A 15709-nucleotide genomic window follows, 5' to 3' on the forward strand; every position below is an offset into this window, starting at 1 on the left:
ATCTGGCTCATTGATGTCCTTTGGGGAAGGAAATCTGCCATCCTTACCTGGTCTAGCCTATATGTAACTTAGACTCACAGCAATGTGGCTGACTCTTAACTGCCCTCTGAAATGGCCGAGCAAGCCACTCAGTTGTCAATGCCCGCATCCCATGAAATAAAAAAAAGTTGGCATGCTTTACAATTAATCATTATCCCTGGGAGTGCATTCTACAGCCTCACAACCCTGTGTAAAAATGTTTCTCTTGCTTTCTGTCCTAAATCTCTTATATCTAAGTTCCCTCAACCATTGGAAACAGTCTGCTTCTATTTACCCGTTATCCCCTTTTTTTACTCCCAGCTACAGTTGTCCACGTATGGAAGGAATGGATGGTACTTAGCTATGGACACCACCTTCCAGATTACTAGTAAAACTCAAAAAGAATCAGGCTGGTCTCTTATTCCATGTTACTTTTCTGTGTGTTTTCCATCCTTCTTACTCCAGATAATTTGGCTGAAATTTTACAGCCCCCCCAATGAGCTGGTTGGTGGTGGGTGGGGCACAAAATTGAGTGGGAGGCAGGGGGGGCTGTTCCCGCCTACCTCCCGCTCCCGCTGCAATTTTACACGGTGCGACCACAGCAAGGAATGGCCCGCCCTCCCCAGGCCAATCAAGACCCTTAAGCGGCCAATTAACTGGCAATTAAGGGCCTCCTCCCACTGCCATGGGTATTTTACCCTTGGTGGGTGGACGAAAAAGGCCCCAAGAACACCGCCAGGTAAAACCTGGCGGCCTTCTTATGGGTGGACCCTCCTGATCGGGCACACTGTGCCCCACGGAGGGCCGCCCTGGAACCTCAAACTGCCACCACCACACAACACTCCCCTCCCCACCACCAACCAACCACCACCCCCTCAACCCACTGACTGGCCGGCAGCTCCATTAGGCGGGACTTCCTGCCTCAAGGAGGTGGAAGTCCCGCCCAATGCCAATTAAGGGCCTGGGAGCGAAAAATTCCCATGTGGTTCTCCAGGCCCAGCAGAGGCGGGCTAACCCCTGACTTTTTGGCAGTGGGCAGGGCCTCCAGTCTAACATTAAATTCCGGCCAATTTGACTCTTATCTGAGATCACTCTCATGGAAATGTCCCAAACTCCCAGACCTTTAGGAGTGTGTGTATCCTTACCTTGACAGCTAGGCAAGTTTTTGTTAACACGTCTGGGAAAATACCAGTAAAGACTGCTCATTTAGCTACTGAACCTATGCCTCCATAAAATCAATCTTTCTTAATGGTACAACATTGCATCAGATGTTGTTTTAAATCAAAGTATCAAGAATATTTATTTTGCAAAATATGAACAAATAACGAATGAAGTTATACACTTACAGTAGATATCCTTCTAACTACCTCTCTGAATAGATAAAATAAAAAGATTGCAACTCAAAGAACCAATCTAACTAAGCTCCATAAATAACTTCCAAATACATAGAATCTTTTTTTCCTTTAATTCCTCACCACTTTGAAAAACAATATTAATCTAAACAATTTCTTGGAAATCCAAACCATTTTTTTCCCTTGCAGGACTTTAAACTGAGAAGTTCCTTCACTGAGATTTTCAAACAGACCCCTGCGCACTCTCTTCTCCCAGCCGCAGTTTCAGAGACTTGGTCTTTTATATCCCAGAACACGGAAAATGGCAGATTTGAAATATCCCACCACTCAAATTTTAAAAAGCAGTCATAAACTGAACCAATCACACAGTTTGGTTTAAAAGGTTGAATTATTCCTTTCTCTAGTCTGTAACCAAATGAATTTGCAATAGTGTATCATAATAAGCTTGATATTATCTGAATTGCAAATGTTTTTGTTTAAAACTACTTTTGGAAAGCAACTGGATTTAAAGGAACAGTCACTAAGTGAAAACCAGCCAATTTATGTTATAGAACCATTTCCTTCTGAAGTGATACAGCTCAGTTTCCTTACTGGTGAAGCTACCTAATTTATACTGTGCAGCAGTATAAGTAACCGAGCATGTGCAAGGCGCCCCTGCCAGAGATTTTTAGATTTTTTTTTAAGATTTAAATTTAGAGATACAGCACTGAAACAGGCCCTTCGGCCCACCAAGTCTGTGCTGACCATTAACCACCCATTTATACTAATCCTACACTAATCCCATATTCCTACCACATCCTCACCTGTCCCTATGTTCCCCTACCACCTACCTATACTAGGGGAAATTTATAATGGCCAATTTACCTATCAACCTGCAAGTCTTTTTGGCTGTGGGAGGAAACCGGAGCACCCGGAGGAAACCCACGCAGACACAGGGAGAACTTGCAAACTCCACACAGGCAGTACCCAGAATTGAACCCGGGTCGCTGGAGCTGTGAGGCTGCGGTGCTAACCACTGCGCCAGATGTCAACAATCTGGCAAAGCCCATCAAATGTTAGATCTAAGGTGGCCAACCATGTGGAAACATGCTTTCCTATATACTTTTCTTCCTCCTTCTTATTGTGTTGTAAATAAGGCTCAACACATCATCTTACTCTCAAATTCATTCTTTCTCAGACAATGAAACTGCAAAACTCTGACCATTGTGGCCAAGATTTTTACCTTTGACCTTGCTGGAACACAGTAGTCAAAAGCACTTTGAAAATCACTCCATTGAAGGTTTGGTGCCACTGACAGGACTCCTCATAGGTTACTTCATGGCATTTTTTTTTATTCATTCACAGAATGTGGACATCACTGACATGGATAGCATTTATTGCCCATCTCTAATTGCCCTCAAGAAGGTGGTAGTGCAGTCCATGTGATAAAGGTACTCCCACGGTGCTGTTAGGGAGTTCCAGGTTTTTGATCCAGCGACGATACAGGAACGGTGAATATTTCCAAGTCAGGATGATGTATGACTTGGAGGGGAACATGGAGGTGGTGGTATTCCCATGCGCCTGCTACTCTTGTCCTTCTAGGTGGCAGATGTCATGGGTTTGGGAAATGCTGTCCAAGAAGCCTTGTATATGGTGCACAGTGCTGGTACATATTGCACTGGTGATGGAGTGAGTGTATGTTTAAGGTGGTAAATGGGGTGTCAGTCAAGTAGGCTGCTTTATCCTGGATGGTGTCAAGCTTTTTGAGTGTTGTTGGAGTGCACTCATTCAGGTAAGTCAACAGTATTCCATCACACTCATGACCTGTAGCAGGGGATTTGGTAAGATTCTCTCTTGTTGGAGATGGTCATTGCCTGGCACTTACATGGCGCAAATGTTATCTGTTACTTACCAGCCCAAGTCTGAATATTGTCCAGGTCTTGCTGTATGCAGGGACAGGCTGCTTCACTGTCTGAGGAGTTGTGAATGGCACTGGACACTGCACAATCATCAGAAAACATCCATACCTCTAACCTTACATTGGAGGGAAGGTCATTGATGAAGCAGCTGAAGAAGGTTGGGCCTAGGACACTGCCCTGAGGATCTCCTGCAGCGATGTCTCTAGGCTGAGATGAATGGCCTTCAGCAACCACAAAGGTCTTCCTTTGTGGTAAGTATGACTCCAGCCAATGGAGAGTTTCCCCCCGATTTCCATTGACTTGTATTTTTCCAGGGCTCATTAATGCCACACTTGGTCAAATGCTGCCTGATGTCGAGGGTGGTCACTCTCACCTCTCGAATTCAACTCTTATTCATTTTGGAATAATGCTGTACTGATGCCTAGAGCTGAATGGCTCTGGCAGAACCGAGATTGAGCACCAGTGAGTATGTTATTGGTGTGTAGGCGCCACTTGATAGCATTGTCCATGATCCCTTCCATCAGTTTGCTGATGATTGAGAGTAAGCTCAATGATACCAGTGTTGTAGCTGTACTGGAACAGCTTGGCTGGAGATGCAGCTAGTTCTGGAGCACAAGTCTTTATTACTGCAGCCGGGATGTTGTCGGCGCCTTTGCTTATCTAGTGCCTCCAGTGTTTTTTGATAGTGGACTGAATTTAATTGGCTGAAGATTGGCTTCTGTGATGGTAGGAACCTCAGGAGGTGGCTAAGATGGATCACCCACTCAGTACTTCTAATCGAAGATGGATGCAAACGCTTCAGCCTTGTCTTTTGCACTCAATTGCGGGACTTCACCATCATTGAGGATGAGGCTGTTCATGGAGCCTCCTCTTCCCATTAGTTGTTTTAATTGTCCACCATCATTCACAACTGAATGTGGTAGGACAGCAAAGCTTTTAGCTGATCTGTTGGTTGTGGGATCACTTAGCGACGTCTGTAGCATGCTGCTTGCGCTGTTTAGAATGTATGTAAGTCCTGTGACGTAGCTTCATCAGGTTGGCAACTCATTTTGAGGTAAGCCTGTGCTGCTCCTGGCATACACTCCTCATTGAAGCAGTTTTGGTTCTCTGGCTTACTGGTAATGGTAGAGTGAGGGGCCTACAATGGTGCTCTTGCCATCAGAGATGACCTTGTAACATAAATGGTATAGAATCACAGAATAGTACAACACAAGAGGCCATTCAGCCCACTGAGTCTGCGCCAGCTCTTTCAAATTGTTAGTTAGTCCCATTCCCCTGCTTCTCTTTTGAGGGCTACTTTTCTTATCCTAAGTAGAAACACTCTGCACTTACTCTATCAAAACCTTTCATGATTTTAAAGGTTTTAAAGAACCTCTATTAGTTCACACCTCAACCTTCTCTTTTTAAGAGAAGAGAGACCCAAGCCTATTCATCCTTTTCTGATAGATGTAACGTCGTAGTTCTGGTACCAGCAGATCACGATTCAAAAACTTCCCCTTACCTACTTCAGAAGACCTCACCTTCATATAGCCCTCCATCCAGCTGCTCAGATAAGGGTTACATATTAGTATCAACAAATAACATTCTTACCTTGGACTTTTCATTCTTGATTCTGTGAGCTTCATCAATTACCAAGTATCTCCAGTTAAACTTCTTGAAAACAGATTTTTCTTTTATGACCATTTCATATGATGTAACACAGACATCCCACTCGCCTGGCATCATAATATCCCGAATAAAGGCTGCCTGGTTTCAAATCAGAGAAACTTTAATGAAAATATAACCATGGTTATAACTCTTTCATCAGTACCTCAGAAAAGAAGCACATTTTTCCAAGTTGGAGAAGGCACTGTTGATTTGTTTGATCCCTTCCATTTTATTAACTCTTCTGAAGACTCAGAGTCCTGTTGAGATACAGTTCCCCAGTTCCAGTTAATGGGCACCCTCCAGTCATTCATCGAAGTGGCCACTCTTACAGTAAGTGATTTGTCATGTCATGACGTCCCATGAAAATGTCCACAAATTACTACACAATTTCCTGCTTGACTACCACAATTTTATATTATATTAAAAGTCCTAAGAGACAATGAAAATGTCAACTTCTTAACAGATCTGAGTAATAAAAAAAATCATTATTCTTGTGTGATCCGAGGCAGCAAGTGTTAGCAATCATTAAATTTTGTTCTCACTCTATAATCAGTATAAATGGGTGGTTGATGGTCGGCACAGGCTCGGTGGGCCGAAGGGATGTGTATTTTGGAGTAGGGTTCAGGAGTAGGAACCCTGGCTGATTTCACCACCCCCCCCCCCCCACCACTCCCACCCCCGGCATTAACTAACTCAATACAGGTCAACAGTTGAACCTCAGGGCTTCTGGGCTGTGTAAAGTTTACAGCACAGAAGGCGGCCATATTGACCCATTATGCCCATTCCAGCCTTGCACTTCGACTCATTCTCCTGCCCTTTCGCCATACCCTTTAATTTTTTTCCCTGACTATTGATGCACTTTCCTTTTACAAGAGTTATTATGGATTCTGTTTCCACCACCTCTTCTGATAGCCCTAACAAACCTTCTGCATAAATTAATTTCTCTTAATTTCTGCCTTCCTTCTTTTTGATGATGATCTCAGATGTATGCTTTCTAGCTACTGATCAATGGCATTTCATTTTCCCTCGTCTTATCAAAAATCTTTATAATTTCTCTCTTTTTAGCCCTCTCTGTTCTATTCTGCGATCTAATGAAAGATCTTTAGTTCCTCATAACTAAAGCCACTTCTACACTCTCTCCATGGTTTTTCCATCCTTTCTTTAATAGGGTACAATATTCCAAATGTGGCCTAACCAGTGAATTGTAGAAGTTTAGCATTACCTCTTTACTTTTGCACTCCACAATCTTATTTATAAAAACTAGGATTCCATTTTTTTTAATATACAGCTTTACCAACTTACCCTCTAAATTTTCAAAGATTTGTATATCTGAATGCTTCTCTGGATCTGATTATCTCCTTTTAAAATGTTACTATTTAATGCATATTTCTTCTCATACTACCTCCCAAAATATATTTCATATTTCTCCACATTAATTATATAAATAATCCATCTGTCCAATCTCCCAACCTATGTCCTCCTGAAGTTGTCTACTGTCCCCAGTTGCCAATGCTCTATTTTTATGTCATCTGCATATTTTGACCTCCGAGCACAGTAGCAAGGTTACAGATGGCATTGTAATAAAAAGCAAAATACTGCAGATGCTGTAAATCTGAAATAAAAACAAGAAATGCTGGAATTACTCAGCAGGTCTGGCAGCATCTGTTCAGAGAGAAGCAGAGTTAACATTTCATCAGAACTAACAAACATTAGAAATGTAAAAGATTTTAAGCAAGTAAAGCAGGGGTGGGGCAAGAGATAACAAAAGAGGTGTTGATAGGACAAGGTCACAGATGTCCGCTCCTCCATTACCCCCACTACCTCGTCCTCTTCCCACAGCACCTTCCCCTGCAATTGCAGGAGGTGTCATACTTCCCATTTACCTCCTCTCTCCTCACTATCCAAAGCACCAAACACTTCTTTCCGGTGAAGCAGCGATTTATTTGTACTCCTTTCAATTTAGTATACTGTATTTGCTGCTCACAATATGGTCTCCTCTACATTGGGAAGACCAAATGCAGATTGGGTGACTGCATTGCGGAATACTTCCGCTCAGCCTGTAAGCATGAACCCGAGCTTCCGGTTGCTGGCCATTTGAACACCCACCCCACTGCTCTCATCTCTGTCCTGGGATTGCTGCAGTGTTCCAGTGAACATCAATGCAAGCTTGAGGAATAGCACCTCATTTACCGATTAAGCACGCAACAGCCTGCGGACTGAACATTGAGTTCAATAATTTCAGAGCATGACAGGCCCCCCTTTTTATTTTGTTATTTTTTTATTTGTTTATTTTATTTTAGTTTGTTTCTACTGTGCCTACCCACTTTTTTTTTCATGTTTGTGCTTGGGGCCAGGGCTGTTCATTTTACTATCAATTGACACCCTCTCTGTACTAACGCTTTGTCTTTCAGCATACCATTAACATACCGTTTGCCTTTGATCCATGACCTTCTGGTCAGTTATTCTCTGTGACCTTGTCCTATCAACACCTTCTCTTTTGTTCTCTCTTGCCCCACCCCCGCAGCTTTACTTGTTTAAAATCTTTTACATTTCTAATATTTGTCAATTCTGATGAAGGGTCACTGACCTGAAACGTTAACTCTGCTTCTCTCTCCACAGATGCTGCCAGACCTGCTGAGTATTTCCAGCATTTCTTGTTTTTATTACAGATGGCACTGTGATCCGTTCAAAAGCATTGAAAATCTATACAAAAATACAGAGTCTGATTTAACTTCGTTAAGTCCTCAAATGGGATCACTGAAAATAGGTAATAGGCATATCTATCAGCAAAAAGAGGTGTGACTATGATGTGATAATAGATGTGCACGAATACACATACACACAAAAGCAAGTTGGTAAAGGTGGCTTGTCTCGGAGCCACACAGACCAGAAGATCCCGTGTTCAATCTTCAGTTTGTGCCGAGTTAGCTCCCAGCTGGATCAGTAATAGGGAAGCTACAATTGATCTCAGAAACCCTAGTTTAGGAAGGGGAAAATAATAGACATCTGCCACAATTCCAGTACTTATGGATCCAGTGACTGCTACTGTGAAGTCTGAATGTGTTAACGTCAGGTGGTTCAACAGCCAGGCTTAGCTATGATGATCCCATGATCAGAGGACTGCCAACACCTGCTATCTCGCCTGTCATATGAAGAATGGATACTTAAGGGCAGTATTAGAAAGTGATCAGCAGCCATAAAGCCATTCCTCAGTAAGAGTCAGTGCCTTCAGAAAAGAAAGCAAGAGGAAGCTCGAGAGGGGAATACACAAATGGAAACTTTTATCTATCTTTTATGTAAAAGAGTCTGACAAATATTAAGTGGTGTCCGATTGGTAAGAGTGTAGAAATATTCTTAAAATAGGTTTATTTACCCTTTGATCTTTGTCTCCAATAAGGCAAACTGCACGGAGTGATGGAACCCAACGCTTGAACTCTTTTATCCAATTGTGCAACGTGGACTTTGGTACCAAAACCATGTGCGGCCCAGGTATATTTCTGTAGTGTTTCAGGTAGCCCAGCAATGCAATGGTCTGTAGTGTCTTACCAAGACCCTATTTTTTAGAAAAAATTTAGAAATAGAATATTTTTTTTTTTAAATGGTAAAATTATTCCACCATGCTGAATTAATTCAGAGGTTTCGGATTCACATCAATGCAAAATGTATAGCGCAACTGAAGTATAAGATCCAAAATAGGCGACCCTTCATACTATAGTGAGAGACAGGAAGCTCCCATCTCTCAATCAATAAATCCTTTCTCAACTTTGCAATAGATGCATTATAACTAGGCCGTATAATTTTGGGGTTTTTTCCCCCTGAAATTAGGGGAAATCAATTGTGAGTAATTGGCATGAACAAAGAAAATACTTTAAATAAATAATAAATGTTTACAACTGTCTTCACATTGACTCATGATAAACAAAAGGAGCTGATATCATACCTACATTCTTGGCAACTCATTTCCCCATGAAACTCTTCAGCTGCCTGTACACAATGAGGCAGACTGAAGGTGCATGTTAAGGCAATGTATCCTGTTGGTACTGAGATGATGAAGTGCTCCCAGAGTGAAGCAGGAGGTGTACCTGCTCGAGTCGCATTGGAACCGCTGTACGAGGACAATGGTGTCTCCCAGTATTAACCACAATTTTTAAGTTTTGTTTTGGGGGTTATTTTTCAGATTTAACCTCAAAATCTGGAGGCTTATGTGCAACTTTAGTCATCCTCTGGTGCTCCCCAAGACTATCAATTTAACTTCTGCATTTAAAATTAGTTGTATTCAGTAACAATTCAGTTCCTCAAAGTCCACAACCTTACCATTTCATCAGCAAGGATACCATTAATACCATTTTCATAGAGGGAGATCATCCAGTTCAACCCTCGTATTTGATAGTCTCGAAGCGTTCCTGATTTCACATCTAGAAGCCAAAACAAAAACTGAAAAAAATCAGTTTAATTTTAATCGAATATTTACAAACTAGCAAATTCAATCAGCTTCTGGTATCTAGAAGGCAACTGTTTGAGAGTCACTGAAAAAAAACTCTCAAAGTCTATAAAATTATTAGTGAATCCAGTTTATAATGTAACCTAGCCCCTATCCTCAAAAGACGGCAACAGCATATTATTTGGACCATACAGCCTAGAATCCCATTATTTTCACTTGCTACAAAAGAATTGCTAGGAAACTAAATTCCTTCTGGCAATAAGTTTCAGAAAAAAGTTAGTGCAAGTACACAATGGAATTTCAAAAGAAATATCAACATGATGAATCTCTCTCTCTCTCTCCCCCTCCAAACAGATCCCATTTAGACCCAAGGCATTTATTTATAAAATGACATCAACAATAATAATGGTCTTCCATAAATAGAACGTCATTATACCAGGTAACACGGTGAAGAGAGAAGGCAACTTGACTGCAAGAATGGTACAGTGTTCCCGAGTCTCAGGAAATAACAGCATTTTTATCTCCACTGAACATACTATTGGCTAAAAGGCGATGTGCAATTAAAGACGATGCGCAATTAATCTGCACCAGTTAACTGCAATGCAGGCAGCACGCCAACTTCATTCGAGCTGTTGCAGAGTTTCTCAGCGCAGAGTTTCTCGGCCCAGAGCTGCTCGAACTCGACATCCAAGGCCAGCTGCAGTGTCCCCCACTGGAAGTTAGCAGTCTTCCACCAGCCATGCTGCAGCACTGGGACAGCACTGCATAGGAGTACTAAGATAGGCATCCACAAGACAGTCACTACGTGAATGCATAATGGTGATTAGTTGATTTTTGTATTATAAATTTAATTTGTAATGCTTATTTTGTGGTGGCTTTTATTTTGCATTGTGGTCAAGCAGATGCTGTGATGGTCAGCGACAGAGGGAAGGTATGGGACTGTTGGTGAATAGGGAATTGGCTCTGTGGTTATTGGTATCGCACATGGATCAGTTCTTCACAGACAACCCCGACAGAAAGGGGCTGGTTTAGGTTGCCTCCTCCCTTCCTTCTCCTGCTCGGCATATAGCCGGTGACATTCCTCATGATGGCGAGGTATGCAGCGAGCAGAACACCACGACTCTTGACACCCATTCTGCTGAGTACAGCAGGACTCATCCAGAGTGGCCCAGGCAGCAGAAGCATTACTTCAGCACATCAATGATCTGCTCTATCACAGTTCGTGTGGCAGCATGGCTTTCATTGTATGCAGCTGTTCACGTGTGCATGGGTTGTGCACAGTAGTTATTGGCCATGTCGTTAATGGATATCCCTTGTTATCCAGTAGCCACCCTTTGATTTGGTGGTGGATCAAAAGCAGCTGGCATAGCAGAATGAAGGCATTACAATTGCTGCCAGGATGCTAGGCACTGATCTACAAAATTCTCTGCTCATGATCACACACCAGTTGGATGTTGAGTAAGTGGAATCCCTTTCGGTTCCTGTCGAAGGCAGAGTTGGCATGCAATGCCTATAAAGTGATGTGTGTGCAGTCAATGGCACCCTGCACAATGGGGGACCAGCAATGCTAGGAAAGCCACTTGCTCACTCCTCCTCCTTCTCTGGCAAGCGAGAATGAAATGTAATTATCTCTCAATGAATAGAGAGTCTTAGTGACCTCCCTTACATAATAGTGGGTCGCAAACTATGAGATGTTGTAAATATCTGCAGCTCCAGCTTGCAAGTGGCCAGACACAAAAAAGTTCATCATCCAGTCACCTTCACAGCACTGGCAATGCCATCCTTTATCGTTCTCTGAGGTCGTAGTTGTGGCTGCATTGGGTGGCAGATTTCAGTGAGGAAGAGCATCCTTACTGAAGCACAGTTCACACATTTTTCTTTGCTGAGATTCAGCTAGGATAATTGCTCCCTGAACACCCTAGGTGAGTATGGCCTCCTGCTGCGAGACCTTCTCCCCATTCCTCCTTCTCCCTCTTCCAGCAGCTTGTCCTGCTCCACATGGCCTCTGTTCATTTTCCCAGATATGCTGTATTCCAAGGGGAATGCCTAAAACTGCTCCCACATCTGGAAGCAATTGGTTGTGCAGAAGCCTTGAAGTCAGCAAGAAGTCCTTCAGTATCCGCCTGTATATTTTTGCAACTTGAAACTATAGAAAGCACCAAACGCTTGTAGAATCATAGCAACAGCCAAAAGAAATCAACCAACAATTAACCTGTAAGCAGTTGACAATCCCTTTAAATAGTGCTGGTATGGTTCCTTCCTGCTGCTCAACAGCTGTTCAACTATGAGATTAGGAGAGGATATTTACTGGAGCATTAAGCTTCAAAATGGCACTGCTGGCATCAAATCAGTGTTGGACACTGACTGACATCATGAGCCGCCTGCTCTGCGGGTGCCAGTGCCTGCACCAATTTAGCATCTGGCATGAGTTGCCCCACAAGCGTGCGCGTGTGCTGCGGATGCCATTTTGGAGCTCTTAGAGCACTTAAAATGGGCAGTAACATGCCTAATCTCTCACCAATAGGCCTAGACCTATGTAAACCTAATTTGAGCAGACCCAGCACTTCTTCAGCCTTCTGTATGAATTCTCAATCTCTGGTTAAGGACTTGATTTATCAATACAAGAACTTGTTATGATTCGGTCATTCTATCAAACCCATATTGTTATTGTTGCCTAGGGTTCTAATATTATTGTTACTGATGCATTTTTTAAATAAAGGGGAGAAGCTTTCAAATTAAAATATTAAAAAAGTAGAATTCCACAGTCTGAAATGAATGCTTCTTTTTAATAGGCCTTTGCCTACATACCGTACTGTGACTTTTTCTCTCTGCAGATAAGGCAAAGTTATATACTGGGTATGATAGCATAATGGTTGCATTACTAGACTAGTAATCTAGAGACCTGGACTAATAATTTGGAGACATGAGTTCAAATCTCACCATGGCACATTGTGAATTTGAATTCAGTTAATTCAATAAATCTGAATTAAAAAGCTCGTATCAGAAATGGTGATTACGCAGCTATAAGATCATGAAAAAAAAATCTGGTTCACGAATATCCTTTAGGGCAGGAAACTTGCCGTCCTTACCTGGTCTGGCCTATATGTAACTCTAAACCCACAGCTATCAAACTGCTAAAAAAGGTTGCAATAAAAATAAAACTGGACAAACAACCCAGCATCTATCTAGGCAGCATATTCAGACATGCCAAAGGCACATCCAGTTCAGTCAACACGACAAAGTTCTCCTCACTAACATCAGGGTCTTCAGCCAAAATTGGGCAAGCTGTCCCACAGACTAGTCAAGCAACAGCCTAACATAGTCATACCCCCAGAATCATAACTATCAGGGAACAGAATGTCCTCTGTGTGGGGGACTTTAATGTCCAACATGAAGAGTGGCTCCACTGGTAAACTGGGCTTCTGGCAGATGGTGAGAACCAGTGCAAGGGAAAAATCTACTTGACCTCCCCACCTGTCGCAGATGGCGAGTGACTCCCCAAAGCCTACGAGACACTAGTCAGAAGTATGATGGAACAGCCACTTGACTGAATGAGTACAGCTCTAACACTCCAGAAACAACACCATCCAGAACAAAGCAGTCCACTTGATCAGCACACCGCAACTAGTGGCTGCAGTGTGCACCATCTACAGGATGCAATGCAGAAACTCGCCAAGGCTTCTTCAACAGCACCTCCCAAACCCACGACCTTACCTAGAAGGACAAGCAGACGCATGGGAACACCAACACCTCAACACCTCCAAAGCACACACCATCCTGACCTGGAAATTTATCACGGTCCCTTCATTGTTGGAATTCCTTACTTAACAGCACTGTGCGAATATCTTCACCACATCGATTGCAACAGTTCAAGAAGGCTGTTTACAACAACCACCTTCTCAAGGGAAAGTAGGGATGGGCAATAAATGCTGGCCCACATCTTGTTAATGAATCTAAAAAAAATCTACACCATTGGATCCTTGTAAAGTGTGAACTGCTTTTCTCATTAACCTGCCTGTTGATCAAAAAAAATCAAGTAAATCAAGATGAATTAGCATTTTTTGTGTTTTTCCATATGAAATAAATATGGCAGAAATTAGTCTCGGTCCATTCCACATCCGAACAAAGAGGCCTGAAATTTGGCTGCGGGCCTTTGGGGTGAGTAGCCAGTGGTGCCTATCATGCCTCAACAGGCAGCCGCCTCATGTAAAGTATTAATTTCAGGCTGCTACTGGTTGCCCTCAGGTAGGTTCCAGGTGGGATCGGGCAACGGGGAGGCCAATCACCAGAACTGTGTAGTTAGTTGTGGTGGTGGTGGTGGGGTGCGGGGGGTGGTGGCGAGGGGAGCACTCCAGTTCCTCCTAGCTCCACATAAAAGGTTTTTTTTTAAATTAACTTGTGACGCCTGCCCCACTTATTGAGAAGAAAGTTTGAGCAGGAGTGCTCCATCAGGCCCCATAATGAAGCATGGGTCTCTGATCATCTGCCACCCCCAACCCTTCCCTGCCCACCTGTAAAATGGGCACAGATTTTGAATACCCAAGTTTTACTGTGTTTCGTTTTTAAAACTAGTATGAAAATTATGCACATAAAAAATAATTTCTGCTCAACAAGCTCGCTCTTACATAAGGTCAGGCTAGGGTTGTGCTGATGCTCTTCGTTTAGTACACAAATCTTTCTCCAGTATGAGCCCTTGTGTAAATGCGATTTGTTAATTGTAAAATGAGAAATGAAGAATGTGATTTATAACCTGTCTGCTGTGCTACTTCATGACAATGCTTTTGAGTAACCTCAACTATTATAAGTGCAGTAGCACCACTTACAGGTAACCAAAAGGCTTTGCAGCTCGAGTAAAAGTATATACATTTCAACTAATTTTAAAAGTATGGAGTTTAATTCATGTCACAGAAATAATTGGTAGATATACAAAAGGAATTCAATTTATAATGAAAAAAGAACCCAGAAGCCTGGCAGACTGCTATTTGTGAAAATCTGACCCCGACCGCTAATAATGTCACACATCAAATCATGGTCATACTTACACGATGGCGACTCTTCGAATCGAACACAAACATTTGATGCCTTTTTGCTCTCAGAAAGCAGTTCTTCGTCCTCCTCCTGTTCAGTACGCCGATGACGGTTACTTAATATTGAAAGAATCAGATTCATTAAATCAGTATAGAAAAACGATACTTTTTAAAAATGCAATAAAATAACATTTTACACCAGTATTTTCATACATTTAAATTTAACAATACAAACCTCCTTATTTTTGAGTGCACATGGGGGTTTGTGGGGAAGTGAGCTTTGTGCCTAACACATGCAGAAACCATTACCGCACTTGCAAACCAAACTACTGAGAAAACAGAGTTGTGTTGTTTTCATAAGTGCAGCTAGCAAAATTGATCTCTAAACTGAAATTCTTTATTGAAAGATTCTAAACATTCTTGTACTTTGCTTACAGGGTCAAATTCCAGCAACATCAATATGTCAATTGTGGGAATCAGCCTGTACCTGTTCTCAAATATGAACATACGAATTAGGAGCAGTAGGCCACTCGGCCCTTCGACCCTGCTCCGCCATTCAATAAGTTCATGACTGAACTGATTACTCCACATTTCCACCTACCTCCAATAACCTTTCACCCCCTTGCTTATCAAGAATTTATCTGCCTCTGCCTTAAAAATATTCCACTGCCTTTTGAGGAAGAGAATTCCAAAGACTCATGACCCTCTGAGAGAAAAAAATTCTCCTCACCTCTGTCTTAAATGGGCGACCCCTTGTTTTTAAACAGTGACCCCTAGTTCTAGATTCTCCCACAAGGGGAAACATCCTTTCCACATCCACCCTGTCAAGACCCCTCAGGATCTTATATGTTTCCATCAAGTCACCTCTTACTCTTCTAAATTCCAGCAGATACAAGCCTAGTCTTTCTTTCCTTATAAGACAGCCTGCCCATTCCAGGTATTAGTCTAGTAAACCTTCTCAGTACTGCCTCCAACGCATTTACATCCTTTCTTAAACAAGGAGACCAGTACTGCACACAGTACTCCAGATGTGGTCTCACAATAGCCTGTATAGCTGAAGTATTACCTCCCTACTTTTGTATTCAATTCCCCTCGTGATAAACGATAACATTCTATTATTACTTGACCAGATGGAGCTGGATATCCTGCACTAGACAAATTAGAACAGTATTCAATTTAGCCCAGTCTGTTTTTGCAACTTCCATTTATGAATATTTTTCTATTTCAACTACAGAATTTCACCATTTTAGATTGACCTGCAATTTTGATTGTTTCTTTATTCTCATGTCTTTTAAATACTAAATGGAATTTACAAACAGTAGAACA

General features: G+C 42.2%; 1 protein-coding gene across 2 annotated transcripts in view; it reads right to left on the reverse strand.

The window, feature by feature from the left end:
* smarca1 (SWI/SNF related, matrix associated, actin dependent regulator of chromatin, subfamily a, member 1) overlaps positions 1–15709 on the reverse strand; it is a 105648-nt gene that overhangs the window by 61085 nt on the left and 28854 nt on the right. For both annotated transcript variants that reach the window (XM_068047393.1, XM_068047392.1), the window contains exons 5-8: positions 14399–14499; positions 9230–9330; positions 8289–8468; positions 4859–5014 (exon numbers count right to left, since the gene is read on the reverse strand). In XM_068047393.1, coding sequence (XP_067903494.1) covers positions 4859–5014; positions 8289–8468; positions 9230–9330; positions 14399–14499 — 538 coding nt within the window. The remainder of the gene's footprint in view (positions 1–4858; positions 5015–8288; positions 8469–9229; positions 9331–14398; positions 14500–15709) is intronic.

Source organism: Heterodontus francisci, chromosome 15 (assembly GCF_036365525.1).
Source record: "Heterodontus francisci isolate sHetFra1 chromosome 15, sHetFra1.hap1, whole genome shotgun sequence".
Classification (NCBI taxonomy): domain Eukaryota; kingdom Metazoa; phylum Chordata; class Chondrichthyes; order Heterodontiformes; family Heterodontidae; genus Heterodontus; species Heterodontus francisci.